The sequence below is a fragment of the Rhinichthys klamathensis genome, unplaced genomic scaffold, assembly GCF_029890125.1.
Source record: "Rhinichthys klamathensis goyatoka isolate OS25496 unplaced genomic scaffold, OSU_Roscu_1.1 h1tg000053l_1, whole genome shotgun sequence".
Lineage (NCBI taxonomy): Eukaryota > Metazoa > Chordata > Actinopteri > Cypriniformes > Leuciscidae > Rhinichthys > Rhinichthys klamathensis.
In genome coordinates this window covers 1375700-1397632 of record NW_026606598.1, presented here as the reverse complement: position 1 = coordinate 1397632, position 21933 = coordinate 1375700, and the positions used below count along the sequence as shown (strand labels likewise).

General features: G+C 39.6%; 1 protein-coding gene across 2 annotated transcripts in view; it reads left to right on the top strand.

Moving 5' to 3' along the window:
• ccar1 (cell division cycle and apoptosis regulator 1) overlaps positions 1-21638 on the top strand; it is a 30612-nt gene extending 8974 nt beyond the window's left edge. For both annotated transcript variants that reach the window (XM_056248087.1, XM_056248086.1), the window contains 18 exons: positions 2895-3081; positions 3169-3310; positions 3633-3788; positions 5355-5580; positions 6693-6806; positions 8618-8784; positions 9478-9688; positions 10694-10777; positions 11614-11802; positions 11888-12079; positions 12499-12717; positions 14135-14270; positions 14419-14507; positions 14594-14740; positions 18654-18777; positions 18882-19067; positions 21186-21391; positions 21497-21638. In XM_056248087.1, the coding sequence (XP_056104062.1) occupies positions 2895-3081; positions 3169-3310; positions 3633-3788; positions 5355-5580; positions 6693-6806; positions 8618-8784; positions 9478-9688; positions 10694-10777; positions 11614-11802; positions 11888-12079; positions 12499-12717; positions 14135-14270; positions 14419-14507; positions 14594-14740; positions 18654-18777; positions 18882-19067; positions 21186-21391; positions 21497-21553 (2832 nt within the window). In that variant the 3' untranslated portion in view covers positions 21554-21638. The remainder of the gene's footprint in view (positions 1-2894; positions 3082-3168; positions 3311-3632; positions 3789-5354; positions 5581-6692; positions 6807-8617; positions 8785-9477; positions 9689-10693; positions 10778-11613; positions 11803-11887; positions 12080-12498; positions 12718-14134; positions 14271-14418; positions 14508-14593; positions 14741-18653; positions 18778-18881; positions 19068-21185; positions 21392-21496) is intronic.
• The last annotated feature ends 295 nt before the right edge of the window (positions 21639-21933 follow it).

Below are 21933 nucleotides of genomic sequence, written 5' to 3'. Positions count from 1 at the left end.
TGAACCTCATAGTCGAATAGTAGGCACGTGTTATGAGGGGTGTGACGTTATTATATAACCGTGAGACCGACGGTTATAGTTGAACACCGTCATTAGAACTCTATAACCGCCAAAACCGTGCTATTAAAATATTTTTTACAAACATTTTTTATCATAGAGAATGTTTAAATAATACTAATATAATCTTACGAGGGAAACGGAGGCGGAGTTAGTGCCAGTGGTGCGATCGGACTCGGAGGCTGCCCTTCTTATACTGTCTATGGAGGCTGCTACTGCTGGTGCACCTTTACCGATAAGAGCGCGCGCTGACACGGAGTAAAGCCAAACATTTTCTCTGGTAAAGCCTTGTTTATACTCGACGCGTCCGCACGAGCGCGAAGGTGCGGACGGCAAAAAAATGACGCCTTGGGTGCGCAAGACCGGCAAGACCCCATTTCGATTGGCTGTGTGCACGGCTTTTTTTGTAACAGCGCGCGCGACGCCACATCCGAGGATGAACGACTTCAAGCCGAATCAGCATGTAGGCTACGTCTCACCGCACCGGCACGCAGTTTGCGCGTCTAAATTGCAAAGTTTATTGCAAAGTTTTTTTGTTAAGGTTTTGTTTACTGTGTGTGATTTATTTAAAACAAAGCACGTTCATTGCAACGTTTTTTGTGTGTTAAGGATTCATTTAATGGAAAGCACATTCACTTCTAGTTGTCTTGCGGTTCATTTTAAATAAACGTAGAGTGAGTTGTCCTATAACAGACGAACAGTTATTCAACCGAACGTCTAGCTGCTATCTAAAAAAAAAAAAAAAAAAGGTCGACTGTCAGTCGACTACGGCAAAATCTAACGAATCAGATTCGACTATGAAAATCCTTAGTCGAAAACAGCCCTAATTGTTACTACTGGTATTATTTATTTATTTTTAAACATGGTCATGAATTACCTGTACTTTTGATATCTCTACCTGGACACAAACGTCACACTGAGCTGGTGCATGATATTAAAGCAAATGCAGATTCCTGTCTGTTTTGTTTTATGTAACTAACAATAATTTTGAGACTCTTTTGAAATGCCCAGAATGCTTGCCTTGCATTTTCTCTTGAAAGACATTTTTTTTTTTTTTTTTTCAACAGGGGCCAAAAGTGTTAAATGGTAACAGCAGTGCTTCTACTTCCTCAGTCTCCAGCTATTTCTAACCATTTATTTTCTTTTTACTGGGTTTAGTGCTTCTTACTCATTTAGGCTCCTTTTCCTCTCATCCTTTAAAACAGGTTATCTAAACTTTATATTGGAGATGGATTTATGTTATTTTTTTAAAGGCTTGTTTTATAGCCCTGAGTTTAAAGCTGTCATGAACATTTTGATGTTTTTTGATGAATTCATATACAGTAATATGTTTGTTTTTGTTTTTATAGATGTTGATTTGTTGTCTGAACTAGAGCTAGTCGATTTATTTAATCTTAATAAATAAGTAAATGTAATTCATTTCCACAAAAACAATTTGGTTGGTCAGTTTGGTTGAAATGTACTACCTTAAATTATATACATCTGTGGACAGATTTTTTAGGTCAAAATTTCATTAAGGTTGGAAAATAGAGATATAGATTTAACTGTATCGCCCAGCTCTAGTTAGGGATGCACGATGATATCGGGACAACATCAGTATCGGCCGATAAAAGCTTAAAATGACCATCATCGGCATAGGCCGATATGAATATTTCTGCCGATGAGCCTTGCCGATAGGGTGGCGTGTTTCCTATGCGCACGTGACGACCGTGAACGACCGTGAACGAAGCATGAGCGCCAGCAACTTAAACGTCCAACTAGGGGTGTGTGTCTCACGCGGTTTTTGATCGTGGACGATTAAAATGTCTCCACGATCTGCTTTTGAAGAAAAATCATAGTATTGTGCATTCTATCAGTTCAATTCTGGCGCCTTCATCTCAACATATTGTACAACGCGACGTACATTCACATCACATCACATCACATGTAAACGCAGAGGCAGAGTTACACTCACGGGACACTGCAATTCACAAAAGTTCATTATTTACATGTGCGTCAAAGTCTTGCTAGTTAAACATGTCATTCGCGTGCTGATGCGCTGTTCTAACATCCGCTTTTCTGAGCGCGTTACACCCGTCGCTCACAGGAACTAAAAGCCTGTCACAGCGCCTGCATACTGGACTAATCTTTCGAGTCTTATTGCGCTGATACTGTCAAATACACACAAGGTTTACATAAACAAAGTTGATTATGTCTTAAGTGAAAGCAAACAGAGAAAATCTGCTTGTCAAATGCGTGTATATTAGACGCGTCGCGTGCAGTTCTTAAAGAGACAGTAATAATATGCTGCCGCTTGTCCTTAAAGAGATACTGCACCCAGAAATAAAAATTCTGTCATTATTTACTCACTCTAATGTTGTTCCAAACCTGTATTCATTTCTTTCTTGTGCTTAAATATACTATGGAAGTCACTGGAGTACAGCAACTGTTTGGTTAGCCACATTCTTCCAAATAACTTTTATTTTCAAAAGAAGAAAGGAACTTGAGAGAGTAAATGATGACAATTAAAATGTTTGGGAGAACTATCCCTTTAATGTTAATAAAACAACAGAACACAGAGGAAATCACTCACTGCTCTTGACTGAGAACTTTAATAGAAGCTTTAATAAGCTTTTTTTTGCACTTAAAAAAAATACAAATATATCGGTATCGACATCGGGCAAAATTAGTTTGAAAATATCGGCATAACGAATATCGGCCAAAATCCAATATCGTGCATCCTTAGCTCTAGTCAAGCATTAGTTCATTAAAATGATATTGGGATTTTTCTGCTCTATAATCTTGATGGTTATACATACTAGCAAACCCATCTCTTTTGCTCCGTCTCTTCTTCTCAGAGCCAGCCGCCGAACATGATGAAACCAGGTCCCACCATGATGCAGTCTCTACCCCCGCCCACCACATTCAGCGTCCCGGCCCAGGGACCTCCTCCGTCTCTTCTGCAGGCCCAGCTCTCAGCTGCCTCTCTGGCCCCACTGCTGCAGAACCCACCACAGCCACTGCTTCCCCAGCCACCACCTAAAGGTACATCAACCCCCTCGACCTTTTGCAGAGTCACGCTTTTACAGAGTCAAATCTGATCTCCCATTTCTCTGTTTTTCCTGTGTGTAGACTCTGTGTTCTCAGGGGGTTTGCTGCAGCCCCCGGTGCGGATGATGCCCCAGCCACAACAAATGAGGCGGGTGGACCCCTCACCCCGCTTCCCCAGCCGCAATGACCGTCCAGAACTCATCCTGAGGAAGGACGACCGCAGGTCAGACCTCAAACTTACAACTGAGAGTTAGGCTGGCTGCGGTAGCTGACAAATATCTAATCTTGTAAAATGTGCAGACAGTACCACCGCTCCCTATACAGAGAACAAGTGATCACAAATTCAATAACACCACCCCTCACCTTGCCCGGAATTATCTGTAATACCGGTTTTGTCAATTCACTGGTGTGAAAATTTCCTCACTGTTACATCCCTACTGAGATTAGATTAGCTTTTTCTGGGGTGCAACCAAAAAAAATATTGGATATTGTAAAAAATGTTTTGCTCTACATGCTCATTCTTTATTTTCCCTCTGTTTGTGTAGTCGGGAAAGAGATAGAGAGCGAAGAAGATCAAGAGAACGTTCACCCACAAGGAAACGTTCGAGAGACCGGTCTCCTCGCAGAGAACGTTCTCCAAGACGGCCACGGAGAGTCGTCCCAAGATATACTGTGCAGTTCTCCAAATTCTCTCTTGATGGGTAAGTTAATTGTTTTAGAGGAATTATCTTGACAGATATCTTGAGTTGCAAATTAGGTACAATTTATTTTATTGTTTTGTTTTGTTAACTCAAATTCAGTTCAGACATGGGAGAACATGACATTTCTCTACAGGTCCTGGCAATAATTCAACATTAATGTTACCAACATGTAAAAAATATATAGAAAGGTCATTTTTTTGTACCAAATATCAGCAATTTAGGTTATGTAGTACAAAGACAATAATCCAACAGATAAGGCAGCGGTTGGGAACCTGTGACTCACGAGCCAAACCTGGCTGTTTGACAAAAATCATGTTGTTCGCTAGGTCACTCTTAACCAACAAATGATCAATAAAAAAATCTGCTTTTCAGTAAAAGCAGCCAATTACAATTCCTTCGTTGTACAGCCTACCGAAGTTAATGAAAAATAATGATATATTTCAAGTTGTTTCGGCCAAAGTGCATGTTCAGTGCCGTTCAACGGCACACCACTTATGTTTATGGTAACCTAGAGCTCCTGCATTCAGATTCAAGCAGCTACGTAGCTTGTTTGTGGTAATTGCGAAAAGAAAGATTTTTAGAACAGCAGCAAAAAAAAAGTATAAGTAAAATTGAATGTGTTTTGCATGGACACTAAACTTTCATTCAGAGCACAACAGAATGAAACAAAATAGGGAAGGTCTTGAGACATTCTTTTAGAAGTTAACTACTTTATGTGACATGTTTTTTTACAGAAGTAACAAAAATAGCAAAAAAGTCCATCTTTAAGATAATCAGTCTGAAGGGTGCAGAAACACAGGGGTGGTTATGGGAAGCGGGCATTGGGAGTGGTTTTTAAAGTGGTGCAGTCTTTCTTTTTCTTCCAGTTTCAGCTCTCTAGTCTGTATGCCAGCAGCCATATCACCCTGTAGCCCAAGACTGGTTGCCCACTGAAGCTAAGCAGGGCTGAGCCTGGTTAGTACCTGGATGGGAGACCTTCTGAGAAAACCAGGTTGCTGCTGGAAGAGGTGTTAGTGAGGCCAGCAGGGGGCGCTCACCCTGTGGTCTGTGTGGGTCCTAACGCCCCAGTATAGTGACGGGGACACTATACTGTCAAAGAGCACCGTCCTTTGGATGAGACGTTAAACCGAGGTCCTGACTCTCTGTGGTCATTAAAAATCCCAGGATGTCTTTCGAAAGAGTAGGGGTGTAACCCCGGCATCCTGGCCAAATTTGCCCAGTGGCCTCTGTCCATCATGGCCTCCTAATAATCCCCATATATATATATATATACACTGATTGGCTTCATCACTCTGTCTCCTCTCCACCAGTAAGCTGGTGTGTGGTGAGCGTTCTGGCGCGCACTATGGCTGCCGTCGCATCATCCAAGTGGATGCTGCACATTGGTGGTGGTTGAGGAGATTCCCCCTTCCATGTGAAGCGCTTTGAGTGCCTAGAAAAGCGCTATATAAATGTAATGAATTATTATTATTATTATTATTTAAGTTTTAGATGAGTTGTTCAGATGAATGTTTAAGTATGTAAGTGTATGTCTGGTATATGACTGCCTGTTTCTGTTCTCTGCAGTTTCAACTGTGATGTGATGGAGCTACGGCGGAGGTATCAGAGCCTCTACATCCCCAGTGACTTTTTTGATGCTGTGTTTACCTGGGTGGATGCCTTCCCGTTAACACGACCTTTCAACTTTGGAAACTACTGTAACTTTCACATCATGCATAAAGAGGTGGACTCTCTTGTGAAAAACACGGCCGTGCTGGACCCACCTGATGCCAATCACACCTACAGCGCAAAGGTAAGGCATCTTTTATTTAAAGGGGACCTATTATGCCCCTTTTCACAAGATGTAAAATAAGTCTCTGATGTCCCCAGAGTGTGTATGTGAAGTTTTAGCTCAGAATACCCCACAGATAATTTTTTACAGCATGTTTAAATCGTCACTTTTTGGGGCTGAGAAAAACGCACCGTTTTAGTGTCTCCTTTAAATGCTAATGAGCTGCTGGTTCACAGCACAGGGGGCGGAGCCTAACCAGCTCGTGCTCAGTGAACAATCTCGACTCACGGAAAGATAATATCAAAACAGAAACTCACAGTAACGGTGTTCATTTCGACTCGGACAATAATGCCTACAGAATCAGAGAATATATGATGTATGGAGTTGGAACAGGTATAGTTTAGTTTAATTATGGTTATAACCTATGTGTCATTGATTGTAGACACTATTGATACAAGCCTGCTGTAGGACCATGTCTGAATGATGACACAAAATATACTGATGAGTTTAATAAAGTTTATTGTATGTCACACAAAAGAATAAGCGTCAGTTTTACTCCAGAAAATCACTGTAAGAGCTGAGTAAACAGTATAAGAAGTGCGTAGGTACATAAACAAATTTCGGTAGAGTTGAGGGAGCATTTTTCAAAGACAAAATGAACCCACCTCGTCTTCAGCGGGTGGCTCAGATTTCAGGAGTAAATAGAGAGAGCTATGTGAATGAATACATCCAGCCACAACACCTTCAACGCTTGGGAGACATTCTCATTAGTGCAGCAATGGTGGATGTGTACAACTTGCTGTGAACTCGATCAGGGCGGGTCTAAGTTAAAACGGCAGTGTCTGTCAACACTCGTGGGCGGGGCCTGTAGCTTTAGTGACGTCACTAAAGCCGCATTCTGAAAACAGGTCGTTGGGAGACACTGCTTATGATTTATGGGGATTTAAAAAAAAGGAGTGAGTGGATTTTTATCACTGTAGGGTGGTTGTGTACACACACTGCCAACACACATTTATGTCCAAACACCTTACAAAAGTGAATTTTGCATAATAGGTCCCCTTTAATAATTGAAAACTTTTTTCCAGGTTTGATTCAGTGGTTTTTGACCGTCATGATTAATATTGATGTTATAGGTGATGCTGTTGGCCAACCCTAGTCTAGATGAGCTGTATCATAAGTCCTGTGCTCTGGCAGAAGATCCTCAAGAGCTGAGAGACACCTTCCAGCACCCTGCCCGGCTCATCAAGGTATTACATTACTAACTGCAACAAACGAACTAGGTTTGTGTAATCAGCTTGCATTATGTAATCGCTTACTTATGTGCTATTTATTGTCAATTATTTTGCACTTATACTGTAGTATTTCACAGGGATGGACATCATTACAGTGTCGGGGACTGTAGCTTTTCTAATACTGCAAATCATGTAATTTATTCACTTTATGTCTTTTATGTCTGTATCTGTAGTAAACAAACTCCATCGCACACCTGCAGGTGATAGGTGCGTCGGATAATAGGACCAAACAAGTTAGTCGTGAAAGCAGATAAGGAACTCCCGCACACTATCGTAACTTGCGATTTAAAATGAATGTTTATTAACACACAACGTTTCGGTCACACGACCTTCATCAGGAGTGGTATGTCTGTATCTGTACCAGAAATCATCATCTAGCCTCTTGCAAAAACCGATAAATCAAATATCTATTGATCATAATAGGTTATGAATGTTAACTGTACAGTTTATACTGATAGTTTATATTGATAAAGAACAGTGATCAAGAGTGCCAGAAGATACTACTCTTCTTACCAGTTAATGAGCAACATCTACATTTCCTATCATTTGGAGCAGATTGATAATGATAAAATGCATAGTGTAATAATTTCAATATAGCATATTTCTTTGCAAATAAAGGATCTTAAAGTGCTGCACAAAAGAGAAGGGAAACTAAGACTGATGATAGGTCTGCTGGTCCATAATGACGCACATGTCAAACGTGTTGTCATAATACTAAAATTTGTGTAGTTTCAGTACCTATTTTTAATACCACTGCAAAAGCTCCTTTTACCAATTTTAACACCCCTTTTATCACTTACCAATTTAACTATTTTAAAGTTACATTTTAATGCTAATTCTTTCTTATATAATAATTTATTATATAATTTATAATTATAAGTATAAATAAATTATAGATAAAAACAATGATATGTATTATTTAGTATTTATACATTCTTGAAAAAAAGTTTTTCAGTATCAGTAACAATAAAGGGCCACAGACTGCATACACTACTCTTCAAAGGTTTTGAGTCGGTAAGATTTTTAAGGAAGTCTCATATGCTCACCAAGGCTGCATTTATTTGATCTTTCTGTTTTAATATATTTTTAAATATTATGTATTCCTGTGATGGCATAGCTAAATTTTCAGCAGACAGCAGCTGTTAGTCCAGTCTTCAGTGTCACGTAAGATCATTCTAATATACTGATTTGCTGTATCGACGTTCAAAACAGTTGTGCCGTAATATTTTGGAAACCATGATACATTTTTTAGGGTTCAAAAGAGCAGCATTTATTTGACATATAAATCTTTTGTAACATAAATGTCTTTACTGGCAACCTTGCTGTATAAAATAAATAAAAATTAAAAATAAAATAAAAATTCTTACTGAGCCCAGATTTTCAAACATTAGTGTGTATACCATCATTTACTGACCTCTGAGCTCATGTTAGCTCTGTCTGAAATGTTTTCTAAATGTCAAATGGGATTTTTACTTACAGAATCTTGCTATTGCAATCGATTAAATTTCATGTGCACTGAAACTAGTTTTCTTGTTCCCCTGGACGCTGAAAGATGTTTGTCCATTCCTGTGTTTGATGTTGGGTGTTTCAAATGGTGTTGGGGAGCTGACTGTGATGTCTCTGTCCTATTCCATTGCTGAATGCTTTGCTGTGTGGAATAAGCGTATCTGATGTTGTCTCTCCCTGTGTCCGCCACAAGCGCCTCCTTCAGAGCGCTCAGCATCTTCCCAGTTTTGCGTAACCCATTTGAACTCCTCTATTTTCAGTTCCTGGTGGGGATGCGGGGCAAGGATGAGGCCATGGCCATCGGGGGTCATTGGTCTCCCTCTTTGGACGGGGCTGACCCGGAAAACGATGCCTCTGTCCTTATAAAGACAGCCATTCGTTGTTGTAAGGCTCTGACAGGCATTGATCTGAGTTTATGTACCCAGTGGTAAGTACAGCTCCTTTCTCGATTTGTGCCGACGCATCTCCATGTGTGCATCTTTAATATAAAAAAAAATGCCCAGCAGACAACATCCAAAAGTCTGTGACACGCTGCATGGTTTTGATACAGCAGTGTATCTCCTGACATGTTTGATGCTTTTGTGATCATTGCTTTTGCAATGTTTATGCTAATGTGTGTGGCAGTCCTGCCTCTATATCTATATATGTGGTGAATGCATTGATTCTTTTGCTCCGAGAGCAGAGCCAGAGGAGTCGTCGCCGCCATCGTTACTTTCTGTTCTCTCTGACCTTTGCCTTGTGTTAAATATCTTACATATTTAACTTGCTTTCACTGTGTCTGAATCTGTCCTTCTCTCACACCCCCGGGGGTTCATAAGCTATCCTTCACGAGCAACCGGTTCAGATTCACGGGTGCCGATGGGAGGGGCCTGTCGCAAGGGAGGAGGGGTCATTGTAGTTTTTGTTTAGCTGTCGATATTGTCTGTCGACCTCCCTGATGCGTGGCTGCCGTTCATCTTGAGAAACCCCCCCGTGGAGTTCCGCAGATTGTATTTTTCTAATGCGTCTCATTCGGGGGGTCAAGGGGATCGCAGCTTTCTTTGTGTGTGTGTGTGTTGGGGGAAAATGGGTAATGTCTCACAGAATGTTTCTTTCCAACGCGCTTCTTCCTTTGCGACAGGTATCGTTTTGCAGAGATACGCTATCACCGCCCTGAGGAGACTCACAAAGGGCGGACAGTCCCCGCACATGTGGAGACAGTGGTTTTATTTCTCCCGGATGTTTGGCATTGTCTTCCTACCCGCTCAGAGTGGGAGGGGCTGTCCCGTGGACTCAAGGAGCAGCTGGCAGAGAAACTCTTGGCTGAACGGAAGGAGGCTGATGGAGAACAGGCACTGAACGCTAATCCCTCTCTTCTCATTTCCGCTTCTCACAGGCACAGGAATAGACAAACAAAACACTCAGAAAACACAGAAAGAAACAGACAAGTATCACAGGCATCATACAGATCCCACTTTTACCATCCCTTCCTCTCATCCCTGTCTCATCCCTGACCCTCCACCCCATTTCCTCCTGCTCTCCCTCTGTCACGCAGTCTCACACACAGCGGAAGAGCTTAGATTCTACTTTATGACACCTGCATCAACTGGTAAAACAGCTTCCAGCTCTGCCGATTACACGATTGATGGCCTGATTGACATGACTCTAAATTTCCAACGAACTTACAACAAATTTGATTTGAAATTTAATACATTAATCAATGAGAACAATTGAGAAATGAATGCTGGAATCTGGAGAGCCAGTTGTGTTTATGATGTTTGTGTGTTTTTTAGATTGTTTTGTTTCCTGTTCGAAATTCGATATCTGCCGAACTCTCTGAGTTCTGTCTCTTGTCTGTCTCTCTTTTAATTTTATTTACACTTTTCTCTGATTGGACTGTGTCTAGACCCTTTGTGGATGTGATTTTTCCAGGGAGATTGTTTACCCGAGGACAGTTCTGGTTAGGTGTTAAAGAAAACAAGCTAAAAAGAGTATATATGGGCCAAAAAAACAGCAATTAACGTAGACAGGGTTTGGAGACCTCTGAGTGCATCTGTCCCATGTCCATCTCTCAAACCCACTGTCATTGATTATCTTTTTGTATTCCACAGAACTGGCATTGATTGGCTGATGAGTGGGATATGGATCTGTTTCTGAAAGCTATAGAGCTTCCTAGCAGTGGAAATTTTTTTTTTACCCAATCAAGAGCTCAGTAGCAGGAGACAATGAGAGACAGTTGTGACCTTGCTTCTTGCACGGATCAACCTTTGTTTCAGAAAACTCCTTTGTCCAAGAGTGGTGTGTTAACACACTGTTGTCTTTTCTCTCTCCCTCTCTCTTTCACATAACCTGGATAGGAGGAGGAGGATAAGGATGAAGATGATTCAAAAGAAGTCACTACGCCAACTCACTGGACGAAGCTTGATCCGAAATCCATGAAGGTGAGATTTTCCACAAGCAGCTTATCTGCTACAGACCAAACTTTTTATCGTCTTGTCATCTTGTACATCTATATTCTCTATATTACATTTCATGGGGTCTTTATGTCCTTTATAGACAGACACCATAAAACATTCTTTCTAAATTTAGGCAGAAAGGCTTGTCCTTTTATAAAATAACCAATAGTTTTTAGTTTAGTCACAGTTCCGCAAAAGTAATTGTTGTGGACATTTTATGGTTGAGCATTTTATTGGACAAAAATATACACCCCTAAAAAATATACAGTACCTTTTGAACATTTTATAAATTAGTACTTTATTGGCGAACAAGGATGCATTAAATTAATCAAAAGTGACAGTGAAGGCATTTATAATGTTGCAAAAGATTTCGATTTCTTTTGAACTTTCTATTCATAAAAGGATCCTAAAAAAACGTATCATGGTTTCCACAAAATAATGGATAATAATAACACAGCATTGATAATAGTAATAATTTTCTTGAGCAGCAAATCAGCATATTAGAATGATTTCTTGAAGGATCATGTGACATTGAAGATGCTGAAATGATGCCGAAAAGTCGTTTTTTGCCATTAAAGGAATAAATGAAATTTTAAATTGTCTTTCAAATTTAAATGAATATTTAAAACACTTATTTAAAATTGTAATACAATTTCTAAATATTACTGTTTTTACTGTATTTTTTATCAAATAAATGCAGCCTTGGTGAGTACAAAAGAAAACATTAAAAAAAATCTTAGCGACCTCAACTTTGAATGGTAGTGTATTTGATATAAACTTAGAAAATTTGATATTTGATGATGAAACTTAAATGCACACAGGTCAATGACTTGCGTAAGGAGTTGGAGAGCCGTACACTGAGCTCTAAAGGGCTGAAGTCACAGCTGATTGCTCGCCTCACTAAACAGCTGAAGGTGGAGGAGCAGGTGGAGGAGTCCAAGGAGCCGGAGAAACCTGAACCTCCTATCGTGGAGGAGAATGAGCCCTGCAGACTGGAGGATGACCGAGAGGTGAGAGAAGACCAGAGGATACTGCTCTTATTGAGAGCCTGTCTAAATCAATCGCATGTAAACATGGAAAAAAAATGATTTTCAGGAAGAGGAGCGAAAGCGACAGGAGGAGCAGGAACGTCAGCGCAGGGAGAGACGTTATGTTCTGCCAGATGAGCCCACCATTATCGTCCACCCCAACTGGGCTGCCAAGAATGGCAAATTTGACTGCAGCATCATGTCCTTAAGTGTGCTGCTGGACTACAGACTGGAGGATAACAAAGAGCACTCCTTTGAGGTGAGGATCACTGCGTAGTTGCTGCATATTAATGGTTTGAAAGAATTATTACCTATAAACTACAAACAGGTTTTAGGATATTTCGCTAGACTTCACCTCATATAATTACAATATTCTGCTTTCAGCTATACTTTTGTAAATCAGTGAAAGGCGGCACGTAACCTTCAGAAAATATTCATCCACAATTAAAACTACACTAAAACAAAAAAATTGTAACTTAAAACAAAATAAACAGTTCCCAAGGCAGTTTTTTCTCATTGCCATTTAGTTTAACTTGATGTACTAAAACTGCAAAATAAAAAAAATAAAAAACTGCAAAATGATTAAAATATTAACTAAAACAGTGGAAATGTAAAATATAAAAAAATTATAATAGAATGTCAATGATACTAAAAATAAATAATTGGCATCTGTTTCAGGTGTCTTTGTTTGCTGAATTGTTCAACGAGATGCTTCAACGAGACTTCGGCTATAGGATTTACAAAGCATTCGCTTCTCTTCCTAGCAAGGATGAGAGGAAAGATAAAAAAGAGAAAGCTAAAAAAGAGGCAGAACGGAGGGATGTAAAGAAGGAGAAGGATGAAGAAAATGGAGAGCCAGTCACAAAGAGAATGAGAGAGGAGGATGAGAAGAGGAAGGTGGGTTCCAACGACCATGATTTTCTTTTTTTTTTAAGCAGTTTCCTGGAAGAGTTGTGTAAATTTATTAAGATCTTACAGGTGCTATATGTATTTTTTAGCAGCCTCTATCGGTGATGTTTTAGATTGCAACCAATTTTTACAATAGCGCTCGTGGCGTGCTCTTGCGTGTCCTACGTTGCGGCCACACTGAGACTTTCAACACACCGGAGAAAGCATCACACAACATGCTGGAAACTCATGTAAACTCCCACTGCAACGTTACAATAATAGGCTACTTTTATCAGCTTGACGTTGAACTAATGCTCCATGCTCGTACCATGATAACGTTACATTGACTGCATTTAGCCGACATGTGGTGTTATCTAGCATGAGCCATTTCACTAACTATACGTGTATCTTTCACAATCAGCAATGTCAACATAGGTGAATGTATAATATGATAACGAAAACGGTTAGTGAACTAGACTGAACAATTTCAGTGTAACAGTAAGATCATAGGAAGTAACATTACTGTACTGAACGTGTCTGGAAAAGTGTATAAACAATATGATAGTAGTGGGATGAGTGACGTTCGACAGTAGATCTTCTAGTACATAAAATAAAAGTTACATCCTAAAGCACCTACTTTTTGTTATCCTGGAACAGTCTTTTGTATTCATTTCATGTCTCATGTATGTTGTAGTTTACCTTGCTATTTCATTACAGTTTACCATTATTTATTTCAGCATATCTGAAAACTTGTAATTTATCACAATAAAAATAGCGGAGGTCTCTCTATAATTCAAACGGTCTGATCCGTGTTTTCGTCCTAAGTCGATCCGATTCACGTTTGGCCTGACGAGTTTCAGCAGATACATTTTTGTTTTGTTTTTTATATTTATGTGGAGTTTGTGTTGGAGTCTGTGTTGTGCTGGAGGCAGGTCGTTTTTGGGTCGTTCACATAGAAATAGGAATACTGGCCTTCAGAGGTAATAGCAAAACCCGACAAGTAGATCATTGTAATGTGGGATTACAACCCCTTCACACACAGGCAATAAAAAAAGCATTCATTTTAGAAGAAAAGTTACATATAGCACCTTTAAGAAGTAATAAAAATGTCTGTAGTGGATATTGATCAGTGATTGCGTGATTGCTCAGCATTGAGCCAGTTACACTTGGCTCCAAAAGTTCTTTTATCACCTAGATTTTTTTTTTTCATAACATTTTTTTTGAGCATCATGGACAACTGGAAAAGACATGGAAAAATTCACACAGAGTTGTCAGTGTGGGGACCCTGTTTGGATTGATTCTGGGATTCATTCAGATGTCCCTTAAATGCTTTGGCGTTGTGATTTGTTCAAATGAATTGCATTTTCAAGCATGTTTTTATATGAATACAACATTAAGCCCCTCAATTTGTGTCTCCCTGGTAAAGGATGAGGAGAAAGAGAGAGGTATTAAGAGAGAAGAATCCAAAGATGATGATGATAATGAAGATGGCAGCAGCAACAACAACGCTGATGAATATGACCCCTTGGAGGCAGAAGAAGCAGATGACTATGATGACGATGGTAAAGGTCACACGGTTTCATAAGCAAATGCACCTGGATCCTCAAACACACTTTTGATCGTGAATTGCATTGATCTGTTTTAACATTAAGCAAAATCAAAGTGACATGAAAATATTCATATGCTAAACTAATCCTTTGTGCTCCTCAGATAAAGATGACGAAGACTCCAATGGCAGGGACAGAAGAGACGATCGTCGGGATGACCGAAAATCCAAAGAGAGATCATCTAAAGATAAAGTGAGTTAACAACAGATCTCCTTTTACAGCACAAAGTATTTCTAATAGTGAGAGTGGTATGCTTTAATATTTCATTCTGTCTGTAGGATGAGAAGAAAAAGCAGATGGTGACGTTTAACAAGGATCTGCTGATGGCCTTTGTGTACTTCGACCAGAGTCACTGCGGCTACCTGCAGGAGAAGGACCTGGAGGAGATCATGTACACACTGGGCTTGCATCTCTCCAGAGCTCAGGTGCAGTATTTCACATTTAGGTTTGAGGAGGAACTTTGGAAAGTTTGTAAAGTTCCACTTCCAAGTTTTGGAACTTTGGAAAGTTCCAGTTATTAACTCATTATAATGCTTATATATTTCTTAAAATCTGCCCAACTTGCTCATTCATTTCCCTGGGGAAAATGAAGAGAAATATTGAGTGGATTTGAATGTTTTCATTGGAAAAACTGAATTTTTTCAGATTCCATGCGTATCTTATCTAAATTGCTTGTATTAACAGCAGTCTTCTTTTAGCTTTTTTAAATTCAATTCATATTGGATAATAATAATAGTAGGGGTGTGACGGTTATTATATAACCGTGAGACCGACGGTTATAGTTGAACACCGTCATTAGAACTCTATAACCGTGCTATTAATTTTTACAAACATTTTTTTATCATATAGAATGTTTAAATACTAATATCAGCCTAAGAGGGAAACGGAGGCTGCTACTGCTGGAGATGATTCGGGAGAGGTCTGTGCACCTTTAAGCCTTGTTTATACTCGACGCGTCCGCAAGAGCGCGAGTCTCCGCTGACTGCGCGCGGACCTCTCCAAACGGACGAGGCGTTTATACTTGACGCGCTCGCCGTTGTGCTATTCTGTGAAACGACAGGGGGCGACTCGGAGTAATTCTCTTCTAAACCACCAGGAATCAGCAGTGAAGAAGTAGTTTGCCGTTTAGTTTATTAATTGCTGATTCATATAAAAAGAGTATTAAATGCAGTAGGTTTATTGTACTTTCACTGCATGTAAACTAAACAACTGAAGCCTTATTGAAGAGTGTTTAAACCTTAATTTCATCAGCAGGGCTTACTTCTGCTATTGTAGGCTTATTTTGTAAATGTACTGCTAAGCAGTTACTTTAGACAAGTGCAAACTGGGTGCTTAATGCAAATGTGTTCCTATTCACAAAATGAGAGGCTTTTATGGTCGCCCATCAATGCAAATGTCTCTGTATATAGAAGGATCATAAACATGCTGATACAGACGCACCAGTTCGGCCAGATTCGGCTCGAAGTCGTTCATCTTCGGATGCGGCGCCGCGCGCGATGTAAAGCCTTGTTTAAGGCCAATTTATACTTCTGCGTCGGGTGCGCGCAGTAGGTACGGCGTAGCATACGCACAGACGCGTACCATACGCCGTACCCTTCGCCGTAACCTGACGCGCACCTCCTCAAAAATGTAACTACACGACGCGGACCGCAAGATCTGTGATTGGTCGGCTTGGTAGCATCGCGTTTCCTCCTATGCATTTCCGGCGTGTTCTTCTGCACCGCCCGCCATTTTTAAATTCTAAGTACAGCGAAACTGTTAAAAAAAACTAAAAATTTACCTTTTCCACCTCGATAAGCTCCAACTCCAACATGATCTGCTCTCTTTCAGTCGCCATTGCTTGTAGTAACCTAAACTCAAAACAGCCGCCAGGAATCTTCTTCTTCTTGCCGCGAGGAATCTAAACACAGTGGAACATTAAAACCCTCCGCCGCCAACTAGCGTTTCGGCGCTGTACTGCAGAGCAACGCAGACCTAAACGCAGAAGTATAAATGCTCATTACGCCGTCGCCTACGTGCGTAGCCCACGCCGTACACTACGGCGTACACTCGACGCAGAAGTATAAATTGGCCTTTATACTCGACGCGTCCGCAAGAGGGCGAAGGTCCGCGAGGCAAAAATGACGTCATTGCGGTGTGGGCGGTCGTGCGCGTTGGGTGCGCAAGACCCCATTTCGCCTGGCGGTGTGCACGGCACTTTTTGTAACATCGCGCGCGGCGCCGCATCCGAAGATGAACGACTTCGAGCCGAATCTGGCCGAACTGGTACATCTGTACCAGCATGTTTATGATCCTTCTATACACAGAGACATTTGTATTGATGGGCGACCATAAAAGCCTCTCATTTTGTGAATAGGAACACATTTGCATTAAGCACCCAGTTTGCACTTGTCTAAACTGCTTATATTTACAAAATAAGCCTACAATAGCAGAAGTAAGCCCTGCTGATGAAATTAAGGTTTAAACACTCTTCAATAAGGCTTCAGTTGTTTAACTAGTTTACATGCAGTGAAAGTACAATAAACCTACTGCATTTATTACTCTTTTTATATGAATCAGCAATTAATAAACTACTAATAAACGGCAAACTACTTCTTCACTGCTGATTCCTGGTGTTTTAGAGGAGAAATACTCGGAGTCGCCCCCTGTCGTTTCACAGAATAGCACAACGGCGAGCGCGTCAAGTATAAACGCCTCGTCTGTTTGGAGAGGTGCGCGCGCAGTCAGCGGCGACTCGCGCTCGTGCGGACGCGTCGAGTATAAACAAGGCTTTACAAAAAGTGCCGTGCACACCGCCAGGCGAAATGGGGTCTTGCGCACCCAACGCGCACGACCGCCCACACCGCAATGACGTCATTTTTGCCGCGCGCACCTTCGCGCTCTTGCGGACGCGTCGAGTATAAACAAGGCTTTACCGATCAGAGCGCGCGCTGACACGGAGTAAAGCCTTGTTTATACTCGACGCGTCCACACGAGCGCGAAGGTGCGCGCGGCAAAAATGACCCGTTCGGTGCGCAAGACCGGCAAGACCCCATTTGGCTTGGCTGTGTGCACGGCTTTTTTTTGTTACAGCGCACAGCGCGGTGCCGTGTCCGAGGATGACCGACTCAAAGCCGAATCTGCCCGAGCATGTACGTCTCACCACACCGGCACGCAGTTTGCGCGTCTAAATTGCAAAGTTCATTCCAAAGTTTTTTCGTTAAGGTTTTGTTTACTGTGTGATACATTCACTTCTGCTTGTTTATTCAAACTAAGTTGTCCTATAACAGACGAACAGTTATTCAACCCCAACCCCCCCCCTATTGACTCACGTCATAACCGTCATCACCAATTCTGAAACCGGCACACCCCTAAATAATAGTAAATATAATATTCTGAATATATATATATATATATAGATATATACATACATAATATTATATTTACTATTATTATTACCCAATATAAATATATATGAATCTGATATTAATTGCCATTATTATTACAACCACTACAATTTTTTGCTACAGTTATTATTTTTATCATTATGATTATTTTCTTGTTTATTCAATGTAACATTATGTTAGTTCATAATAATAATAATACCATGAATATATTATTTTAACAATAGTAATATTAACTAATTATTGTTTTTAATAGTGTTAATTAATACTAATCTTATTAATTATTATTGTTATTTTGTTTATTCAATGTAACATTTATATTACTTAATAGTAATAATAATAATGTAATAAAACCAATGTATTATTATTTATTATTGTATTGTTTTTAATATTGTTATTAATAATACAAGTAAGTGTTATTAATCATATTGGTAACACTTTACAATAAGGTCTCATTTGTTAACTTTAGTTAATGCATTAACTTGGAACTAACAGTGAGCAACACATTTTTACTGCATTTATTAGTATTTGTTCATTTTACTTTAAAGTGTTCAGGTTCATGTTAGTCCACACACAGTGCATTAATGTTAAATACGATTTTTTGTCTCAAAAATCTATTAGTGCATGTTGAGTTTAGCTGAGATTAATAAATTCTTTAGAAGTATTGTACATGTTAGTTCATTTTAAATAATGTTTACAAATGAAACCTTGTAAAGTGTTATCATATTATTAGTATTATTATTTTCTTATTTATTCAGTTTAACTATTATATTAGTAAGAGATAAAAGAATAAGATATAATGTTGTAAGCAATGATGTTTGTCGCTTGATCCTTTAGTTGCATCCTGCCTGATCAGGACACAATGTGTTACCTTCAATTTCGTATTTGCAAGATATATAGAATATTTATCACCAGACTAATCTGATACTCGGATCTTGTTTGTATTCTTTTTCAGGTGAAGAAATTGTTAAACAAACCATTGGTTAAAGAGTCCTGCCATTATCGCAAGCTGACGGACAGGCCTAAGGATGAGCCTAGCCCCACGTTGACCTCTGATGCTCAAATAGACAACCTTTTAGGTTTGCAAAGAGGATGATGGCTGGAACAGACAAGCTTATTTGTAACACTAGAGCACATATCCATGAGGCTACTTTAGACTGAATCCCTCTGTGTCCACCCACAGGTAACCAAATCTTGCTGCCCGGTCAGAAGGTCAAGCGAGAATCGGAGGAGAGTGGTGGGTCAGGAAGCCTGATCGACTACAAGGGAGCCATGGTGGACGTGGGAAGCATGATGCAAAAGCTGGAGAAGAGTGAGAAAACCCGAGAGGAAATTGAGCAGAAGCTCATGCAGCAGGACACTAAAATGGGTAACAATCTCACTTGTCTCGTTTTCATTGTGTGTTTGACAAAGTATGTCTGATTGTTATGAAGAGGTGTTGATTTGGTGTCGCTGAGCTTTAGTCAATTAGCCTGGGAAAACCCAGACAACTTCCTGCAAATTTAGATTTGCTCTGAAAGTTAGTCTGGGAAAGAGCTCATTCAAACCCATTTCCAATCCGTCGAGCTCGAGGCACCAATCAGAAACGTTGGGGCGGGCTTTACACGATGACGACAGCGCTGGGATTTTGAAGCAGATTTTGTAGCCTACATTACAAAGATGGATGCCGCCGTCGCACATCACTCTTTCGAATCAGCTATCGCGTCTGTTTTAAGCGATTTGAACGTTTCCCTTTTGTTAAAAACCGAGCAAAGAACAACACTCTGAGATATTTCTCCGCCGCTCTGCATACGTCATCTCCTTCATCGCTCTGATTGGCTTTAGGTCTATCCGCGATGTCCGTTGGTGACGCCCCTCTGGAAATGATTTGTCTATGACGCTTTACCAGACCATAACTGAATGGTCTGGTTTTAACCAGGCTATTAGTCAATATCAAAACAACTCAAATTGTGCTTTTACAATTCATCAGCAGAGCTCAACAATAAGGATTTTTTTTCTTCTGCCCACAAATGGGTTTTTTAATCTTTTTTTTTTTACCATTTTATTTTTTATTTTTTTTATTAGGTTTTCTTTACTTTTTTTCCCCACTAAAATTACTTTTTGTTGCTGTCGGGCGCAAACCTCGTATCCATATTTCGCCATTTAAAACCTCATAACTCCTCTCCTGCTCTATCTTGAATTAATTGCCGCACACATTGTGGACCTCCGCTTGTTTGCAATGCAAGTGTAAACAAAAAACTGGTTTTGAATATGTACAGTGTTTTCTTTACTCAAGAAACACTATATATATATAAACAATGTTTGGGGGAAAATTACTTTTATCAAAATACTTTTTTCAAGTTACTAGTAAAGTAATATCTGTTACATTTAAAATAAATAAATAATGTAAGTTACTTTCTATTCCAATTTATTGACTGACAGCTCTTCTGTCCCCATGTTGAGAGAAATCAGGAGTAAGAGGCAGAGGCGTTGTGTGCGCTGTGAAGACATTGATTATTGTAGTTCTAGACTAAATATGAGCATGCATTTACTCATCTCACTTGCACAAAAACAGATTCAGTATTCCTCAAAATGAATAAAAACAATTAAATGCAAACCTGCAATAATTAAATATGCTAAATAACACAAATATACTTTGTATTTAAACTCACCTTACTAACCAATGTCTTTGCTGCTGACCTCTGAAGATCCAATTCAACCATACGAATACCCTCTACAGGTGTGGATTTGTGTTTTAGGCTTATTCATTTCACTTTTGGTGTGAAAGGGCCTTTACATTTGCCAGAAATATTACAAAGAAAATTATTATTAATTAATCAAGCAAACCCAGCCCCAGGTGAGAAAAAGTAACGCAAAAGTAACATTAGTTACACAATTATTTACTTTTTTAGGGAGTAATGCAGTATTGTAATGCATTACTTTTTAAAAGAAACTTTCCCCAACACTGTATATAAAAGGCTAATGTTTTATGTATTAGAGTAGCGGAGAAGAGTGTCTTAGTCTAGCATTTGTCATTGAGTCATAGCCAAAACTGTCTTAAACAGCCTGTGCGAAGCTAAGCACTTCATCTTTAATAACATGCTATGTTGGCCAAATGACAGATAAAACTAAGCCCCTTTGTAGCTGCAATAAACTTTATAACCTGAAAGTTGTCGCAAAACTGCCTCAGATGCGGCCGTTCTAATGACGGACAGAACACGTATGTTTGAAATTAATTGGACAAAAAAAAACTCTTGATTTTGGTCAAATGTTAATAATATAATGTCATGCAAGTGTCTGACCATATATATAGCCTCAATGTAAACTGACAACAGTGTTATTTGAAAAGTATTGTTTTTGGAGATTCGACCGCGACAATTTTTTTTTCTTTTTTTCAACATTTGGTGGAAATTTATCAGCTATAATTTAATTCCATAAACTGATAAACAATAAAAAATTTTAACCTCAATAACATTACATGTGTTAATCGAAACGTTTTGTTTTGTAGAGGAGGATTCAAAGCACACGTCAGAGCTAGAAGCGGCTAACCGCAGCCTTCAGAGGGAGCTGGACGAAGTGAAGAACAACCTCCGAGAGACCGAGAACAACCTGAGATCATCAGACCAGCAGAAAGGCAGCTTTAAACAGCAGCTCCACAGCACAGTGTCCAGCCTCGACACCATCATGAAGGAGATACAGGGGGTTTTATCAAATGTATGAACCTTTATTTACCGTGGCAAATTTAGTAAATCGAGAGAAGGACCTTTGAAACGGTTCTATATTTTTAAATAAATAATGTGTTTTGTTTTTTTGATGCAGGGCGACCCTTCAGAAGACTGCGAGCAAAAAACTCAAGCTAATGGCTCAGATGAGTGAACTTTCCTCTCCAGCTCATCCACATATGATCTCCCTTCGAATATGTAAATAAGCTTAAAACTAACACAATACTGAAGTTAATTTAAATGTACAAAGTTTTAATGACAGTGGAGGTGATCTCTCCTTTTCCACATAATTCTGTGTTTAAAAATACTTCTTTGACAAGTTAATTTGTTCCGAATCAAATGATTACATTTCACAAGCTCATGTTTAAATAATGTGTTTGAATTATGTATAAGTTTTTGGTTACTTGTTAATCTACTTAAGCTTTTTGGCCTTTTTTTGAACAGTTGCTAGTAATTTTAACATGTTTTGCTTTATCAGCATATTTCCTTGTTGAAATAATGCCTAACTTGTGCCAGTACGTGAATTATTAGCAG